This window comes from Streptopelia decaocto (assembly GCF_964273445.1).
Source record: "Streptopelia decaocto genome assembly, contig: HAP1_SCAFFOLD_1250, whole genome shotgun sequence".
In the NCBI taxonomy this organism is placed as follows: domain Eukaryota; kingdom Metazoa; phylum Chordata; class Aves; order Columbiformes; family Columbidae; genus Streptopelia; species Streptopelia decaocto.
The window spans coordinates 1-20,594 of record NW_028115785.1 but is presented as its reverse complement, the minus strand read 5'-3'; the positions used below and the strand labels follow the sequence as shown (position 1 = coordinate 20,594).

Here is a 20,594-nt window from a genome sequence, read left to right as displayed (position 1 = left end):
GGGACACACGACCCACGTCACGCGTGACGTCACGTGACGTCACGCGGGGAACCCCCCCCGGAATTTATAAGGGGGGGAGCACGTGGCTGGGGGTGGTGGTGACGTCATGGGGGGGGCACGTGTGTTTTTGGGGGGTTTTGGGGTCCCAGGGTTTTGGGGGGGGGGGTGTCCCAGTTTGGGGGTCCCAGAGGGTTTTGGGGTCCCCATGGGGGGTCTATGATGTTTTGGGGGGTCCCTGGGGTGTCCCCAAGGTTTGGGGTCCCAGGTCTGGGGGTGTCTGGGAGGGGGGTGTCCCCATGTTTTGGGGTATCCCCAATTTTGGGGTGTCCCCATGTCTGGGGGGCTCTGGAAGGTTATTGAGGGGTGTCCCCAGTTTTGGGGTGTCCCCAATATTGGGGTCTCATGACTCAGGGGATATCAGGGGTGTCCCCAGTTTTGGGGGTGTCCCCACTTTTGGGGTGTCCCCATGTCTGGGTGTCTCGGGGGGGGTGTCCCCACGTTTTGGGGGTGTCCCCATGTTTTGGGGTATCCCCACTTTTGGGGTGTCCCCATGTCTGGGTGTCTCGCGGGGGGTGTCCCCACTTTTGGGGGTGTCCCCACGTTTTGGGGGTGTCCCCACGTTTTGGGGTGTCCCCATGTCTGGGTGTCTCTGGGAGGGGGGGGGTGTCATGAGGGGGGTGTCCCCACTTTTGGGGGTGTCCCCAATTTTGGGGTGTCCCCATGTCTGGGTGTCTCGGGGGGGGGTGTCCCCACTTTTGGGGTGTCCCCATGTTTTGGGGTGTCCCCATGTCTGGGTGTCTCGGGGGGGGTGTCCCCACTTTTGGGGTGTCCCCATGTTTTGGGGTGTCCCCATGTCTGGGTGTCTCGGGGGGGGGTGTCCCCACTTTTGGGGGTGTCCCCATGTTTTGGGGTATCCCCACTTTTGGGGTGTCCCCATGTCTGAGTGTCTCGGGGGGGGTTATCAGGGGGGTGTCCCCACTTTTGGGGGTGTCCCCACTTTTGGGGTGTCCCCATGTCTGGGTGTCTCGGGGGGGGGTGTCCCCACTTTTGGGGGTGTCCCCATGTTTTGGGGTATCCCCACTTTTGGGGTGTTCCCATGTCTGGGTGTCTCGGGGGGGGTTATCAGGGGGGTGTCCCCACTTTTGGGGTGTCCCCATGTCTGAGTGTCTCGGGGGCGGTTATCAGGGGGGTGTCCCCACTTTTGGGGTGTCCCCATGTCTGGGTGTCTCGGGGGGGGTGTCCCCACTTTTGGGGTGTCCCCATGTTTTGGGGTATCCCCACTTTTGGGGTGTCCCCATGTCTGAGTGTCTCGGGGGGGGTTATCAGGGGGGTGTCCCCACTTTTGGGGGTGTCCCCATGTTTTGGGGTGTCCCCATGTCTGGGTGTCTCGGGGGGAGTTATCGGGGGGGTGTCCCCACTTTTGGGGGTGTCCCCAATTTTGGGGTGTCCCCATGTCTGGGTGTCTCGGGGGGAGTTATCGGGGGGGTGTCCCCACTTTTGGGGGTGTCCCCAATTTTGGGGTGTCCCCAGATGCAGGTGCTGCGTTTCTACGTGTTGGGGGGGGGCGAGAGCGAGGGGACCCCCCCGACCTTGGGTTTGGGGTCCCCCCTGCGGGTGGCGCGGGAGGCGGAGCCGAGTGTCACCAATGTCACCTGCGAGATCTGCTACTACGTGGGATGGGACGGTGAGGGGACAATGGGGACAATGGGGACAATGGGGGGACAATGGGGGGACAGTGGGGGGACAATAGGGGGACAATGGGGGGACAATGGGGGACAGTGGGGGGACAATGGGGGGACAGTGGGGGGACAGTGGGGGGACAATGGGGGGACAATGGGGGACAGTGGGGGGACAATGGGGGGACAATGGGGGACAGTGGGGGGCAATGGCGGACAATGGGGGGAACATTGGGGGGACATTGGAGGGACAATAAGGGGACATTGGGGGGACAGTAGGGGGGCAATGGGGGGACAATAGGGACATTGGGGGGACAATGGGGAGACAATGGGGGGACATTGGGGGGACATTGGGGGGGACACTGGGGGGACATTGGGGGGACAATGGGGGGCAATGGGGGACAATGGGGGGACAATGGGGGGACAATAAGGGGACATTGGGGGGACAATAGGGGGGCAATGGGGGGACAATGGGGAGACAATGGGGGGGACATTGGGGGGGCAATGGGGGGCAATGGGGGACAATGGGGGGACAATGGGGACATTAGGGGGACAATGGGGGTACAATAAGGGGACATTGGGGGGACAATAGGGGGGCAATGGGGGGACAATGGGGAGACAATGGGGGGGACATTGGGGGGACAATGGGGGCAATGGGGGGCAATGGGGGACAATGGGGGGACAATGGGGACATTGGGGGGACAATGGGGGGACAATAAGGGGACATTGGGGGGGCAATGGGGGGGATATGGGGACAGGGGGACGTGGGTTTTAGGACCCTGGGGATCCCCTGGGTGGGTTTTGGGGTGTCCGGGTGGGTTTTGGGGGCAATGGGGACAGGGGGACACGGGTGTTTTTGGGGTGTTCCGGGTCCCCGACGGTGCCGTTTTTGGGGTGCAGCCCCCGCCCCCCCCGGCCCCCCCCAGCTGCGGGTGCTGCGCTGGCTCTTGGGGTCCCCGCTGGGGGGCGGGGCCGACGTGTCCCCCCAAAGTCACCTGAGGCCCCACGGCCACCAACTGCTCCTGGAGATCGGGCCCCGGTAAGGGGGGCTATGGGGGTCCCATGGGTGCTATGGGGGTCCCATGGGTGCTATGGGGGGCTATGGGGGTCCCATGGGTGCTATGGGGGGCTATGGGGGTCCCATGGGTGCTATGGGGGGTCACTATGGGTGGGAGAGGGTCCCTATGGGGGTCCCATGGGTGCTATGGGGGTCCCATGGGTGCTATGGGGGGGGTCACTATGGGTGGGAGAGGGTCCCTATGGGGGTCCCATGGGTGCTATGGGGGGTGACTATGGGTGGGCGAGGGTCCCTATGGGGGTCCCATGGGTGCTATGGGGGGTCACTATGGGTGGGAGAGGGTCCCTATGGGGGTCCCATGGGTGCTATGGGGGGTCACTATGGGTGGGAGAGGGTCCCTATGGGGGTCCCATGGGTGCTATGGGGGGTGACTATGGGTGGGAGAGGGTCCCTATGGGGGTCCCATGGGTGCTATGGGGGGTCACTATGGGTGGGAGAGGGTCCCTATGGGGGTCCCATGGGTGCTATGGGGGGTCACTATGGGTGGGAGAGGGTCCCTATGGGGGTCCCATGGGTGCTATGGGGGTCCCATGGGTGGGAGAGGGTCCCTATGGGGGTCCCATGGGTGCTATGGGGGTCCCATGGGTGCTATGAAGGGCCCCTATGGGGGTCCCATGGGTGCTATGGGGGTCCCATGGGTGCTATGGGGGTTCCCTATGGGTGGGAGAGGGTCCCTATGGGGGTCCCATGGGTGCTATGGAGGGTCACTATGGGTGGGAGAGGGTCCCTATGGGGGTCCCATGGGTGCTATGGGGGTCCCATGGGTGCTATGGGGGGGGACTATGGGTGGGAGAGGGTCCTTATGGGGGTCCTATGGGTGCTATGGGGGTCCCATGGGTGGGAGAGGGTCCCTATGGGGGTCCCATGGGTGCTATGGAGGGTCACTATGGGTGGGAGAGGGTCCCTATGGGGGTCCCATGGGTGCTATGGGGGGTCACTATGGGTGGGAGAGGGTCCCTATGGGGGTCCCATGGGTGCTATGGGGGGTCACTATGGGTGGGAGAGGGTCCCTATGGGGGTCCCATGGGTGCTATGGGGGTCCCATGGGTGCTATGTGGGGTCACTATGGGTGGGAGAGGGTCCCTATGGGGGTCCCATGGGTGCTATGGGGAGTCACTATGGGTGGGAGAGGGTCCCTATGGGGGTCCCATGGGTGCTATGGGGGTCCCATGGGTGCTATGGGGGGTCACTATGGGTGGGAGAGGGTCCCCATGGGGGTCCCATGGGTGCTATGGGGGGTGACTATGGGTGGGAGAGGGTCCCTATGGGGGTCCCATGGGTGCTATGGGGGTCCCATGGGTGGGAGAGGGTCCCTATGGGGGTCCCATGGGTGCTATGGGGGGTGACTATGGGTGGGAGAGGGTCCCTATGGGGGTCCCATGGGTGCTATGGGGGTCCCATGGGTGCTATGGGGAGTGACTATGGGTGGGAGAGGGTCCCTATGGGGGTCCCATGGGTGCTATGGGGGTCCCATGGGTGGGAGAGGGTCCCTATGGGGGTCCCATGGGTGCTATGGGGGGTGACTATGGGTGGGAGAGGGTCCCTATGGGGGTCCCATGGGTGCTATGGGGGTCCCATGGGTGCTATGGGGAGTGACTATGGGTGGGAGAGGGTCCCTATGGGGGTCCCATGGGTGCTATGGGGGTCCCATGGGTGCTATGGGGGGTCACTATGGCTGGGAGAGGGTCCCTATGGGGGTCCCATGGGTGCTATGGGGGTCCCATGGGTGGGAGAGGGTCCCTATGGGGGTCCCATGGGTGCTATGGGGGGTGACTATGGGTGGGAGAGGGTCCCTATAGGGGTCCCATGGGTGCTATGGGGGTCCCATGGGTGGGAGAGGGTCCCTATGGGGGCCCCATGGGTGCTATGGGGGTTCCCTATGGGTGGGAGAGGGTCCCTATGGGGGTCCCATGGGTGCTATGGGGGGTCACTATGGGTGGGAGAGGGTCCCTATGGGGGTCCCATGGGTGCTATGGGGGTCCCATGGGTGCTATGGGGGGTCCCATGGGTGGGAGAGCGTCCCTATGGGGTCCCATGGGTGCTATGGGGGGTGACTATGGGTGGGAGAGGGTCCCTATGGGGGTCCCATGGGTGCTATGGGGGGTCACTATGGGTGGGAGAGGGTCCCTATGGGGGTCCCATGGGTGCTCTGGGGGGTCACTATGGGTGGGAGAGGGTCCCTATGGGGGTCCCATGGGTGCTCTGGGGGGTCACTATGGGTGGGAGAGGGTCCCTATGGGGGTCCCATGGGTGCTATGGGGGTCCCATGGGTGGGAGAGGGTCACTATGGGGGTCCCATGGGTGCTATGGGGGGTCACTATGGGTGGGAGAGGGTCCCCATGGGGGTCCCATGGGTGCTATGGGGGGTGACTATGGGTGGGAGAGGGTCCCTATGTGGGTCCCATGGGTGCTATGGGGGGTGACTATGGGTGGGAGAGGGCCCCTATGGGGGTCCCATGGGTGCTATGGGGGTCCCATGGGTGCTATGGGGGTTCCCTATGGGTGGGAGAGGGTCCCTATGGGGGTCCCATGGGTGCTATGTGGGGTCACTATGGGTGGGAGAGGGTCCCTATGGGGGTCCCATGGGTGCTATGGGGGTCCCATGGGTGGGAGAGGGTCCCTATGTGGGTCCCATGGGTGCTATGGGGGGTGACTATGGGTGGGAGAGGGCCCCTATGGGGGTCCCATGGGTGCTATGGGGGTCCCATGGGTGCTATGGGGGTTCCCTATGGGTGGGAGAGGGTCCCTATGGGGGTCCCATGGGTGCTATGGGGGGTCACTATGGTTGGGAGAGGGTCCCTATGGGGGTCCCATGGGTGCTATGGGGGGTCACTATGGGTGGGAGAGGGTCCCTATGGGGGTCCCATGGGTGCTATGTGGGGCTATGGGTGCTATAGGGGGCTATGGGTGCTATGGGGGGCTGGGGAGTCCCCATGGATGGGGGGGGGTCCCATCGGTGCTATGGGGGTCCTGTGGGTGCTATGAGGGACCCATGGGTGCTATGAGGCTCCCATGGGTGCTATGGGGGTCCCGTGGGTGTCATGGGGGTCCTTTGGGTCCCATGGGGGTCCCGTGGGTGCCATGGGGGTCCCATGGGTGCTATGAGGGTCCCGTGGGTGCCATGGGGGTCCCGTGGGTGCCATGGGGCTCCCATTGGTGCTATGAGGGACCCGTGGGTGCCATGGGGGTCCCATGGGTGTCATGGGGGTCCTGTGGGTGCTATGTCGGTCCTGTGGGTGCCATGGGGGTCCCGTGGGTGCCGTGGGGGTCCTGTGGGTGCTCTGGGGGTCCCGTGGGTGTCATGGGGGTCCTATGGGTGCTATGGGGGTCCCGTGGGTGCTATGGGGGTCCCATGGGTGCTATGGGGATCCCATGGGTGCCATGTGGGTCCCATTGGTACTATGGAGGTTCCATGGGTGTCATGGGGGTCCTATGGGTGCCATGGGGGTCCCGTGGGTGCTATGGGGGTCCTGTGGGTGCTGTGGGGGTCCCATGGGTGCTATTGTGGTCCTGTGGCTGCTATGGGTGTCCCGTGGGTGTCATGGGGGTCCTGTGGGTGCCATGGGGGTCCCGTGGGTGCCGTGAGGGTCCTGTGGGTGCTCTGGGGGTCCCATGGGTGTCATGGGGGTCCTATGGGTGCTATGGGGGTCCCATGGGTGCCGTGGGGGTCCCATGGGTGCTATTGTGGTCCTGTGGGTGCTATGGGGGTCCTGTGGGTGCTCTGGGGGTCCCATGGGTGTCATGGGGGTCCTGTGGGTGCTATGGGGGTCCCATGGGTGCCATGGGGGTCCCGTGGGTGCTATGCGGGTCCCGTGGGTGCCATGGGGGTCCCATGGGTGCCCGTGTCCCCAGGCTGGGGGTGACCACGGCCGCCTCCACCAACGCCGTGTCCCTGTGCCGGGCGGCCGGACTGGAACCAGTACAGAGACTGGAACGGAGCCGCAGGGTCCTGCTGGAGGTGACAGGGGACAGGGACATGGGACATGGGGACAGGGGGACATGGGGACATGGGACATGGGGATATGGGGATATGGGACATGGGGATATGGGGACAAGGGGATATGGGGACATGGGGACATGGGGACAGGGGGATATGGGATATGGGGATATGGGGACAAGGGGATATGGGGACATGGGGACATGGGGACATGGGGATATGGGGATATGGGGACAGGGGGACATGGGACATGGGGACAGGGGGATATGGGGACAGGGGGACATGGGGACAGGGGGACATGGGGGTATGGGACATGGGGGTATAGGGACATGGGGACAGGGGGACATGGGACATGGGGACATGGGGACATGGGGACATGGGACATGGGACATGGGGACAGGGGGACATGGGGACAGGGGGACATGGGGACAGGGGGACATGGGGATATGGGACATGGGGACATGGGGACAGGGGGATATGGGGACAGGGGGACATGGGGACAGGGGACAGGGGGACATGGGCTGTCCTGTGGGTCCCCCTGTCCCAAACTGTCCCTGCGGGTCCTGGTGTCCCCAAGAACTCCCTGACCGTGTCTGTCCCTGGTGTCCCCCTGTCCCTGGTGTCCCCTCGTGTCCCCATGTCCCAGTGTCCCCATGTCCCTGGTGTCCCCAACTGTCTATGGGTGTACCCCATGTCCCTGGTGTCCCCAACTGTCCTTGGGTGTCCCCATGTCCCTGGTGTCCCCATGTCCCTGGTGTCCCCAACTGTCTTGGTGTCCCCATGTCCCTGGTGTCCCCAACTCTCCTTGGGTGTCCCCATGTCCCTGGTGTCCCCATGTCCCTGGTGTCCCCAACTGTCCATGGGTGTCCCCCATGTCCCTGGTGTCCCCAACTGTCCATGGGTGACCCCAACTGTCCTTGGGTGTCCCCATGTCCCTGGTGTCCCCAACTGTCCATGGGTGTCCCCATGTCCCTGGTGTCCCCATGTCCCTGGTGTCCCCAACTCTCCTTGGGTGTCCCCATGTCCCTGGTGTCCCCATGTCCCTGGTGTCCCCAACTGTCCTTGGGTGTCCCCAACTGTCCTTGGGTGTCCCCATGTCCCTGGTGTCCCCAACTGTCCATGGGTGTCCCCATGTCCCTGGTGTCCCCATGTCCCTGGTGTCCCCAACTGTCCATGGGTGTCCCCATGTCCCTGGTGTCCCCATGTCCCTGGTGTCCCCAACTGTCCTTGGGTGTCCCCATGTCCCTGGTGTCCCCAACTGTCCTTGGGTGTCCCCATGCCCCTGGTGTCCCCATGTCCCTGGTGTCCCCAACTGTCCATGGGTGTCCCCATGTCCCTGGTGTCCCCATGTCCCTGGTGTCCCCAACTGTCCATGGGTGTCCCCATGTCCCTGGTGTCCCCATGTCCCTGGTGTCCCCAACTGTCCATGGGTGTCCCCATGTCCCTGGTGTCCCCATGTCCCTGGTGTCCCCAACTGTCCATGGGTGTCCCCATGTCCCTGGTGTCCCCATGTCCCTGGTGTCCCCAACTGTCCATGGGTGTCCCCATGTCCCTGGTGTCCCCATGTCCCTGGTGTCCCCAACTGTCCATGGGTGTCCCCATGTCCCTGGTGTCTCCATGTCCCTGGTGTCCCCACGTTCCTGGTGTCCCCAACTGTCCCTTGGGCTCCCATTGTCCCCAGGGGCTCCCCCATCCCTTGTGTCCCCATGTCCCTGTTGTCCCCCGGGGTGTCCCCCGGTGTCCCCTCCATACGGGGGGGGTGACAGTGACCGTGTCCCCATCCCCAGTGACCACACCATTGAGTTTGGGTGATGCCACCACCCATGGGTGACCATGACATAGACAGTGGGTGATGCCACCAACCCCAGTTGACCATGACGTTGAGTTTGGGTGATGCCACCAAGCCCAGTTGATCATGACATGAACTTTGGGTGATGCCACCACTCATGGGTGACCATGACATTGAGTTTGGATGATGCCACCAACCCCCGTTGATCATGACATGAACTTTGGGTGATGCCACCACCCATGGGTGACCATGACATTGAGTTTGGGTGATGCCACCAACCCCAGTTGATCATGACATGAACTTTGGGTGATGCCACCACCCATGGGTGACCATGACATTGAGTTTGGATGATGCCACCAACCCCCGTTGATCATGACATGAACTTTGGGTGATGCCACCACCCATGGGTGACCATGACATAGACATTGGGTGATGCCACCAACCCCAGTTGACCATGACATTGAGTTTGGATGATGCCACCAACCCCAGCTGATCATGACATGAAGTTTGGGTGATGCCACCACCCATGGGTGACCATGACATTGAGTTTGGATGATGCCACCAACCCCCGTTGATCATGACATGAACTTTGGGTGATGCCACCACCCATGGGTGACCATGACATTGAGTTTGGGTGATGCCACCACCCATGGGTGACCATGGCATGTGGTGCCATCACCCCCGTTGACCCCCATTGTCCCCCCAGCGCCATCCGCGGTGTCCCTGTTGTCCCCTGGGGTGTCCCCTGGTGTCCCCTCCATATGGGGTGTGACAGTGACCGTGTCCCCGTTCCCAGTTCGCGGGTCCCATCCCGGCGGGGGCGGAGCTGGCGCTGGGCCGGGCGCTGAGGGACCCGGTGACGGAGCAGCTGTACCCGGAGCCACTTGTCACCTTCGACGTCCCCGTGTCCCCCGTCCCCGTCACCGTCATCGACGTCCTGGGCAGGGGGGAGGAGGCGCTGGAGGAGGCCAATCGGGAGCTGGGTGAGGGGACAATGGGGACACTGGGGACATTGGGGGGAAGTGGGGATATTGGGGACATGGAGACATGGGGATATGGGACATGGGGACATGGGGACAGAGGGACATGGGGACAGGGGGATATGGGGACAGGGAGACGAGGGACAGGGGGACATGGGGACATGGGGATATGGGGACATGGGGATATGGGGATATGGGAACAGGGGGACAGGGGGACATGGGGACAGGGGACATGGGGATATGGGGACAGGGGGACATGAGGACATGGGGACATGGGGATATGGGGATATGGGGACATGGGGATATGGGGACAGGGGGACATGGGGACAGGGGGACACGGGGACATGGGGATATGGGGATATGGGAACAGGGGGACAGGGGGACATGGGGACAGGGGACATGGGATATGGAGATATAGGGACAGGGGACATGGGGACATAGGAATATGGCACATGGGGACATAGGGACATGGGGACATGGGACATGGGGATATGGGAACATGGGACAGGGGGACATGGGGACATGGGGATATGGGGACATGGAGTTATGGGATATGGGGATATGGGGACATGGGGATATGTGACATGGGGGTGTCCCACAGTGTCCCCTGTGTCCCTGCCCCAGGTCTGGCGTTCGACCCCTGGGACCTGCGGTTCTACAGCCGCCTGTTCCGCGAGGCCGGGAGGGACCCGACCTCGGTGGAGCTGTTCGACCTGGCGCAGTCCAACAGGTGTCCCCAGCGTCCCCAGCGTCCCCAGCGTCCCCAAGGGTGCCCAGCCCCCTGAGCCCCCAAACCATCCTGAACACACAGCCCGCATGTCCCCCTGTCCCCATATCCACCTGTCCCCATATCTCCATATCCCCATGTCCCGCTGTCCCCATATCCCCCTTCCCCCTGTCCCATGTCCCCCTGTCCCCTTATTCCCATGTCCCATGTCCCCATATCCCCCTGTCCCCATGTCCCATATCCCCCTGTCCCTCTCTCCCTCTGTCCCCATGTTCCCCTGTCCCCATGTCCCCATGTCCCCCTGTCCCCATGTCCTCATATCCCATATCCCCCTGTCCCCATGTCCCCATGTCCCCCTGTCCCCATGTCCCCATATCCCCCTGTCCCCATGTCCCCATATCCCCCTGTCCCCATGTCCCCATGTCCCCATATCCCCATGTCCCCCTGTCCCATATCCCCATGTCCCCCCAGCCCCATGTCCCCATATCCCCCTGTCCCCATGTCCCAGCTGACGTCCCTGTCCCCTGTCCCAGCGAGCACAGCCGCCATTGGTTCTTCAAGGGGCGCTTGGTGGTTGACGGGCGGGCGGAACCCCAGACGCTGTTCCAGAGCATCATGGGAACCCAGAGCTCGTCCAACCCCAACAACGTCATCAAGTTCTGTGACAACAGCAGGTGACACCCGGGGGACACCACCCATGGGGTGGCGTCACCCGTGGGTGACCATGACGTAGACGTTGGGTGATGGCACCACCCCCATTGACCATGACATGAACTTTGGGTGATGTCACCACCCATGGGTGACCATGACGTAGACATTGGGTGATGCCACCAACCCCAGTTGACCATGACATTGAGTTTGGGTGATGCCACCAAGCCCAGTTGATCATGACATGAACTTTGGGTGATGCCACCACCCATGGGTGACCATGACATAGACACTGGGTGATGCCACCAACCCCAGTTGATCATGACACGAACTTTGCGTGATGCCATCAACCCCAGTTGATCATGACATGAACTTTGGGTGATGCCACCACCCATGGGTGACCATGACATAGACATTGGGTGATGGCATCACCCATGGGTGACCATGACATGAACTTTGGGTGATGTCACCACCCATGGGTGACCATGACATAGACATTGGGTGATGCCACCAACCCCAGTTGACCATGACATTGAGTTTGGATGATGCCACCAACCCCAGTTGACCATGACATGAACTTTGGGTGATGCCACCACCCATGGGTGACCATGACATTGAGTTTGGGTGATGCCACCAAGCCCAGTTGATCATGACATGAACTTTGCGTGATGCCATCAACCCCAGTTGACCATGACATGAACTTTGGGTGATGCCACTACCCATGGGTGACCATGACATTGAGTTTGGGTGATGCCACCAAGCCCAGTTGACCATGACATGAACTTTGGGTGATGTCACCACCCATGGGTGACCATGACATAGACATTGGGTGATGCCACCAACCCCAGTTGACCATGACATTGAGTTTGGATGATGCCACCAACCGCAGCTGATCATGACATGAAGTTTGGGTGATGCCACCACCCATGGGTGACCATGACATTGAGTTTGGGTGATGCCACCACCCATGGGTGACCATCACATAGACATTGGGTGATGCCACCAACCCCAGTTGACCATGACATTGAGTTTGGGTGATGCCACCAACCCCAGTTGATCATGACATGAACTTTGGGTGATGCCACCACCCATGGGTGACCATGACATAGACATTGGGTGATGGCACCACCCATGGGTGACCATGACATAGACATTGGGTGATGCCACCAAGCCCAGTTGATCATGACATGAACTTTGCGTGATGCCATCAACCCCAGTTGATCATGACATGAACTTTGGGTGATACCACCACCCATGGGTGACCATGACACTGAGTTTGGGTAATGCCACCAAGCCCAGTTGACCATGACATGAACTTTGGGTGATGTCACCACCCATGGGTGACCATGACATAGACATTGGGTGATGGCACCACCCATGGGTGACCATCACATAGACATTGGGTGATGCCACCCACCCCAGTTGACCATGACATTGAGTTTGGGTGATGCCAACAACCCCAGTTGATCATGACATGAAGTTTGGGTGATGCCACCACCCATGGGTGACCATGACATAGACATTGGGTGATGCCACCAACCCCAGTTGACCATGACATTGAGTTTGGGTGATGCCACCAACCCCAGTTGATCATGACATGAACTTTGGGTGATGCCATCACCCATGGGTGAACATGACATAGACATTGGGTGATGCCACCACCCATGGGTGACCATGATATAGACATTGGGTGATGCCACCAACCCCAGTTGATCATGACACGAACTTTGGGTGATGCCACCACCCATGGGTGACCATGACGTTGAGTTTGGGTGATGCCACCATCCCCAGTTGACTATGACATGAACTTTGGGTGATGTCACCACCCATGGGTGACCATGACATAGACATTGGGTGATGCCACCAACCCCAGTTGACCATGACATTGAGTTTGGATGATGCCACCAACCCCAGTTGACCATGACATGAACTTTGGGTGATGCCACCACCCATGGGTGACCATGACATTGAGTTTGGGTGATGGCACCACTCCCATTGACCATGATATTGAGTTTGGGTGATGCCACCAACCCCAGTTGACCATGACATGAAGTTTGGGTGATGCCACCACCCATGGGTGACCATGACATTGAGTTTGGGTGATGCCACCAACCCCAGTTGATCATGACACGAACTTTGCGTGATGCCATCAACCCCAGTTGATCATGACATGAACTTTGGGTGATACCACCATCCATGGGTGACCATGACATTGAGTTTGGGTGATGCCACCACCCATGGGTGACCATCACATAGACATTGGGTGATGCCACCAACCCCAGTTGACCATGACATTGAGTTTGGGTGATGCCACCAACCCCAGTTGATCATGACATGAACTTTGGGTGATGCCACCAGCCATGGGTGACCATGACATAGACATTGGGTGATGGCACCACCCATGGGTGACCATGACATGAACTTTGGGTGATGTCACCACCCATGGGTGACCATGACATAGACATTGGGTGATGGCACCACCCCAGTTGATCATGACATTGAGTTTGGGTGATGCCACCAACCCCAGTTGACCATGACATGAACTTTGGGTGATGCCACCACCCATGGGTGACCATGACATTGAGTTTGGGTGATGCCACCAACCCCAGTTGATCATGACATGAACTTTGGGTGATGCCACCACCCATGGGTGACCATGACATAGACATTGGGTGATGGCACCACCCATGGGTGACCATGACATTGAGTTTGGGTGATGCCACCACCCATGGGTGACCATGACATTGAGTTTGGGTGATGCCACCACCCATGGGTGACCATCACATAGACATTGGGTGATGCCACCAACCCCAGTTGACCATGACATTGAGTTTGGGTGATGCCACCAACCCCAGTTGATCATGACATGAACTTTGGGTGATGCCACCACCCATGGGTGACCATGACATAGACATTGGGTGATGGCACCACCCATGGGTGACCATGACATTGAGTTTGGGTGATGCCACCAAGCCCAGTTGATCATGACATGAACTTTGCGTGATGCCATCAACCCCAGTTGATCATGACACGAACTTTGGGTGATGCCACCACCCATGGGTGACCATGACGTTGAGTTTGGGTGATGCCACCATCCCCAGTTGACTATGACATGAACTTTGGGTGATGTCACCACCCATGGGTGACCATGACATAGACATTGGGTGATGCCACCAACCCCAGTTGACCATGACATTGAGTTTGGATGATGCCACCAACCGCAGTTGATCATGACATGAAGTTTGGGTGATGCCACCACCCATGGGTGACCATGACATTGAGTTTGGGTGATGCCACCACCCATGGGTGACCATGACATAGACATTGGGTGATGCCACCAACCCCAGTTGACCATGACATTGAGTTTGGGTGATGCCACCCACCCCAGTTGATCATGACATGAACTTTGGGTGATGCCACCACCCATGGGTGACCATGACATAGACATTGGGTGATGCCACCAACCCCAGTTGACCATGACATTGAGTTTGGGTGATGCCACCAACCCCAGTTGATCATGACATGAACTTTGGGTGATGCCATCACCCATGGGTGACCATGACATAGACATTGGGTGATGGCACCACCCATGGGTGACCATGACATAGACATTGGGTGATGCCACCAAGCCCAGTTGATCATGACACGAACTTTGGGTGATGCCACCACCCATGGGTGACCATGACGTTGAGTTTGGGTGATGCCACCATCCCCAGTTGACTATGACATGAACTTTGGGTGATGTCACCACCCATGGGTGACCATGACATAGACATTGGGTGATGCCACCAACCCCAGTTGACCATGACATAGACAGTGGGTGATGCCACCAACCCCAGTTGATCATGACATTGATTTTGGGTGATGCCACCAACCCCAGTTAACCATGACATGAAGTTTGGGTGATACCACCACCCATGGGTGACCATGACATTGAGTTTGGGTGATGCCACCACCCATGGGTGACCATGGCATGTGGTGCCATCACCCCCATTGACCCCCATTGTCCCCCCAGCGCCATCCGCGGTGTCACCGTCACCACCTTGTGCCCCCGCGACCCCACCCGGCCCAGCCCCATGGTCCCCGTCACCTCCACCCGCCACGTCACCTTCACCGCCGAGACCCACAACTTCCCCACCGGTGGGTGCCGAGTGGGCGGGGCTTGAGGGCTATGGGCGTGGCCAGCGGGTGGGCGTGTCCTAACGAGACCACGCCCCCTCTCCTTGTAGCTGTCGCCCCATTCGCCGGTGCCACCACCGGGACGGGCGGGCGCATCCGCGACGTCCAATGCGCCGGCCGCGGCGCCCACGTCATCGCCGGCACCGCGGGGTACAGCTTCGGCCAACTGCTGCTGCCCGGTGAGGGGACCCCAAAATACACCCCCGGGGGGGACCCCAAAACTGCCCCGGACCCCAAAATCGCCTTAAATTCACCCCAAAATTCACCTGGGAGACCCCAAGTTGTCCCAAAGCTCCTGGAGATGCCAAAACCCAACGGGACCATGAAACTCAGTGAGACCCCAAAACCCAATGGGACCCAAAATTCCCACCCGGGGACCCCCCAATATCACCCCAAAGCTCCTGGGGACCCCAAAACCTACAGGGACCCCCCAAACCTTGTGAACCCCCAAATCTCCCCATTTCCCCCCAAACCCACATTTCCCCCACCTATGGGACCACCCAAACTTTGTGAACCCCCAAATCTCTCTAATGTCCCCCAAACTTGGGGTCCCCCCACCTATGGGAACCCCCAAACCCCCCTGAACCCCCAAACCTTGTGTACCCCAAATCTCCCCATTTCCCCCCAAATCTGGGCCCCCCCACCCCCGGGGACCCCCCCAAACCTTGTGAACCCCCAAATCTCTCTAACGCCCCCCCAAACTTGGGGTCCCCCAGGTTACGAGCTGCCCTGGGAGGACGCGGCGCTGCCGTACCCCAAAACCTTCGCGCGCCCCCTGGAAGTCGCCATCGGCGCCAGCGACGGCGCCAGCGACTATGGCAACAAATTCGGGGAGCCCCTGGTGGCCGGTGAGGACGTTGGGGACACTTGGGGGGACGTTTGGGGGTGACCAAAGAGCTCTGGGGTCTTGGGGATCGTTGGGGACACCCTACGGGCTTGGGGACACTTGGGCATGTTTGGGGACACTCTTGGGGACACCCAAAGGTCTTGGGGACACCCAATGGCCTTGGGGACACCTTGGGGACTCTTGGTGACTCTTGGTGACACCCAAAGACCTTGAGGACTCTTGGGGATCCTCTTGGTGACACCCAAAGCTCTTGGGGACACCTAATGGCCTTGAGGACTCTTGGGGACCCCTACAAACTTGGGGACTCTTGGGGACCTTTGGGGACCCTCTTGGTGACACCCAAAGCTCTTGGGGACACCCAATGGCCTTGGGGACTCTTGGTGACACCTAAAGCTCTTGGGGACTCTTGGGGACACCCAATGGCCTTCGGGCTCTTGGGGACTCTTGGGGACACCCAAAGACCTTGAGGACTCTTGGGGACCCTCTTGGTGACACCCAATGGCCTTGGGGACTCTTGGGGACACCCTATGGCTTTGGGGACATTTAGGGTCCCTCTTGGTGACACCCAAAGCTCTTGGTGACACCCAATGGCCTTGAGGACTCTTGGGGTCTCTTGGGGACACCCTACAGACCTGGGGACTCTTGGGGACATTTGGGGATCCTCTTGGTGACACCCAAAGCTCTTGGGGACACCCAATGGCCTTGGGGACTCTTGGGGTCTCTTGGTGACACCCAAAGCTCTTGTGGACACCCAATGGTCTTGGGGACTATTGGGGACACCCAAAGCTCTTGGAGACTCTTGGGGACTCTTGGTGACACCCAATGGCCTTGGAGACTCTTGGGGTCTCTTGGTGATACCCAAAGCTCTTGGGGACACCCAAAGCTCTTGGGGACCTTTGGGGACCCTTGGGGACTCTCTTGATGACACCCAAAGCTCTTGGGGGCACCCAATGGCCTTGGGGACTCTTGGGGACTCTTGGTGACACCCAAAGCTCTTGGGGACACCCTATGGCTTTGGGGACATCTAGGGTCCCTCTTGGTGACACCCAAAGCTCTTGGTGACCCCCAATGGCCTTGAGGACTCTTGGGGTCTCTTGGTGACACCCAAAGCTCTTGGGGACTCTTGGGGACTCTTGGTGACACCCAAAGCTCTTGGGGACACCCTATGGCTTTGGGGACATTTAGGGTCCCTCTTGGTGACACCCAAAGCTCTTGGGGACTCTTGGGGACACCCAAGGGCCTTGGGGACTCTTGGGGACTCTTGATGACACCCAAAACTCTTGGGGACTCTTGGGGACATTTGGGGACCTTCTTGGTGACACCCAAAGCTCTTGGGGACACCCAATGGCCTTGAGGACTCTTGGGGACCCTCTTAGTGACACCCTATGGCTTTGGGGACATTTAGGGACCCTCTTGGTGACACCCAAAGCTCTTGGTGACACCCAATGGCCTTGGGGACTCTTGGTGACACCTAAAGCTCTTGGGGACTATTGGGGACACCCAAAGACCTTGAGGACTCTTGGGGATCCTCTTGGTGACACCCAAAGCTCTTGGTGACCCCCAATGGCCTTGGGGACTCTTGGGGACCCTCTTGGTGACACCCAAAGCTCTTGGGGACTCTTGGGGACACCCAATGGTCTTGGGGACTCTTGGGGACATTTGTTGACCCTCTTGGTGACACCCAAAGCTCTTGGGGACCTTTGGGGACCCTTGGGGACTCTCTTGATGACACCCAAAGCTCTTGGGGGCACCCAATGGCCTTGGGGACTCTTGGTGACACCCAAAGCTCTTGGGGACTCTTGGGTCACCCAATGGTCTTGGGGACTCTTGGGGACATTTGTTGACCCTCTTGGTGACACCCAAAGCTCTTGGGGACTCTTGGGGACACCCAATGGCCTTGGAGACACTTGGGGTCTCTTGGTGACACCCAAAGCTCTTGGGGACACCCAATGGCCTTGGGGACTCTTGGGGTCCTTCGTGACACCCAAAGCTCTTGGGGACACCCAATGGCCTTGGGGACTCTTGGGGTCCTTCGTGACACCCAAAGCTCTTGGGGACACCCAATGGCCTTGGAGACTCTTGGGGACTCTTGGTGACACCCAAAGCTCTTGGGGACTCTTGGTGACACCCAATGGCCTTGGGGACACCTTGGGGACTCTTGGTGGCTCTTGGTGACCCCCAATGTCCTTGAGGACCCCAAGGCCACTTGACCCCTTCCCAACGGGTCCCCAAGCCGCCGTGGCCACCCCGGGGTGCCCGTTGTCCCCCGCGGGTGACCCGGGTGACACTGGTGACGCGTCCCCAGGCTTCGCGCGCTCCTTCGGGCAGGTGACGCCGTGCGGGCGGCGCCGCGAGTGGCTCAAGCCCATCATGTTCAGTGGTGGCATCGGCGCCATCGACCAGCGGCACGTGCGCAAGGAGCCGCCACGGCCCGGTGAGACCCCATAGAACACATAGGGACCCATAGGAACCCATAGGAACCCATAGAATTCCATAGGAACCCATAGGAACCCACAGAACCCCATAGAACCCCCTAGAAACCCATAGGAACCCATAAGACCTCATAGGAACCCATAGAACTCTATAGAGCCCATAGGAACCCATAGGGACCCCAAAACCCCATAGAACCCCATAGGACCCCATAGAACTCCATAGAACCCATAGGACCCCAAAACCCCCATAGAATTCCATAGGAACCCATAGAACCCCATAGAACCCCCTAGAAACCCATAGGAACCCATAAGACCTCATAGGAACCCATAGAACTCCATAGCGACCCCCAAACCCCATAGAAGTCCATAGGAGCCCATAGAACTCCATAGAACCCATAGGACCCCAAAACCCCCATAGAATTCCATAGGAACCCATAGAACCCCCTAGAAACCCATAGGAACCCATAAAACCTCATAGGAACCCATAGAACTCCATAGCGACCCCCAAACCCCATAGAAGTCCATAGGAGCCCATAGAACTCCATAGAACCCATAGGACCCCAAAACCCCCATAGAATTCCATAGGAACCCATAGAACCCCCTAGAAACCCATAGGAACCCATAAAACCTCATAGGAACCCATAGGAACCCATAGAACCCCCTAGAAACCCATAGGAACCCATAAGACCTCATAGGAACCCATAGGACCCCATGAGGACCCCCAAAACCCCATAGGAACCCATAGGAACCCATAGAACTCCATAGAACCCCATAGGAACCCATAGGAACCTGTAGGGACCGATAGATTGCCGTAGGAACCCATAGAACCCCATAGGTGCCATCGACGAGCGGCACGTGTGCAAGGAGCCGCCGCGGCCTGGTGAGACCCCATAGAACACATAGGGACCCATAGGACCCCATAGGAACCCATAGGGACCCATAGAACCCCACTGGAACCCATAGAACCCCCTTGGAACCCATAGGGACCCTAAAACCCCCATAGAGTTCCATAGGAACCCATAGAACCCCCTAGAAACCCATAGGAACCCATAAGACCTCATAGGAACCCATAGGAACCCATAGAACTCCACAGAACCCATAGGAACCCATAGGGACCCATAGAAATCCATAGAAACCCATAGGACCCCATAGGAACCCCCAAATCCACCACAGCCCGGTGAGACCCCCAAGACCCCACAGAACCCATAGGGACCCATAGGAACCCATAGAACTCCATAGAACACCATAGGAACCCCATAGGAACCCCCAAATCCACTATGGCACAGTGAGACCCCCCAGGACCCCAAAACCCCATAGAACCCCATAGGACCCCATAGGGACCCATAGAACTCCATAGAACCCATAGGGACCCATAGAACCCATAGGGACCCATAGGAACCCATAGAACATCATAGGAACCCATAGAACTCCGTAGGACCCCATAGGACCCCAAAACCCAATAGAACCCCATAGGAACCCATAGAACCCCATAGGGACCCATAGAACCCCATAGGAACCCATAGGAACCCATAGGGACCGATAGAACGCCGTAGGAACCCATAGGAACCCATAGGGACCAATAGAATGCCGTAGGAACCCATAGAACCCCATAGGTGCCATCGACCAGCGGCACGTGCGCAAGGAGCCGCCGCGGCCCAGTGAGACCCCATAGAACACATAGGGACCCATAGGGACCCATAGAACTCCATAGGAACCCATAGGAACCCATAGAACTCCATAGAACCCCATAGAACCCATAGGAATCCATAGAACCCCATAGAACCCCCTAGAAACCCAGAGGAACCCTTAAGACCTCATAGGAACTCATAGAACTCCACGGAACCCATAGGGACCCATAGAACTCCATAGGAACCCATAGAACCCCATAGCGACCGCAAAACCCCCTAGAACCCCATAGGAGCCCATAGAACTCCATAGAACCCATAGGACCCCAGAACCCCCATAGAACTGCATTGGACCCCATAGAACCCCATTGGGACCCATAGAACCCCATAAAATCCCATAGGGACCCATAGAACCCCATAGGAACCCATAGGAACCCATAGGAACCCCATTGGAAACCATAGAACCCCATTGGGACCCATAGAACCCCATAGGAATCCATAGAACCCCATTGGGACCCATAGAACCCCATAAAATGCCATAGGAACCCATAGGGACCCATAGAACCCCATAGGAACCCATAGGAACCCATAGAACCCCATTGGGACCCATAGAACCCCATAGGAATCCATAGAACCCCATTGGGACCCATAGAACCCCATAGGAACCCATAGAACC

General features: G+C 59.3%; 1 protein-coding gene across 1 annotated transcript; it reads left to right on the top strand.

Moving 5' to 3' along the window:
* Positions 1-1,530: 1,530 nt before the first annotated feature.
* Positions 1,531-18,295, top strand: LOC309452612 (phosphoribosylformylglycinamidine synthase-like; the record flags this gene model as incomplete). The annotated part of the gene is made up of 10 exons (XM_082077233.1): positions 1,531-1,684; positions 2,577-2,715; positions 6,607-6,712; positions 9,277-9,463; positions 10,085-10,190; positions 10,721-10,861; positions 14,851-14,975; positions 15,065-15,193; positions 15,731-15,862; positions 18,167-18,295. Coding segments are annotated over 10 exons (1,348 nt in total), but the record flags the coding sequence as incomplete, so codon positions are not given.
* Between the last annotated feature and the right edge of the window lie 2,299 nt (positions 18,296-20,594).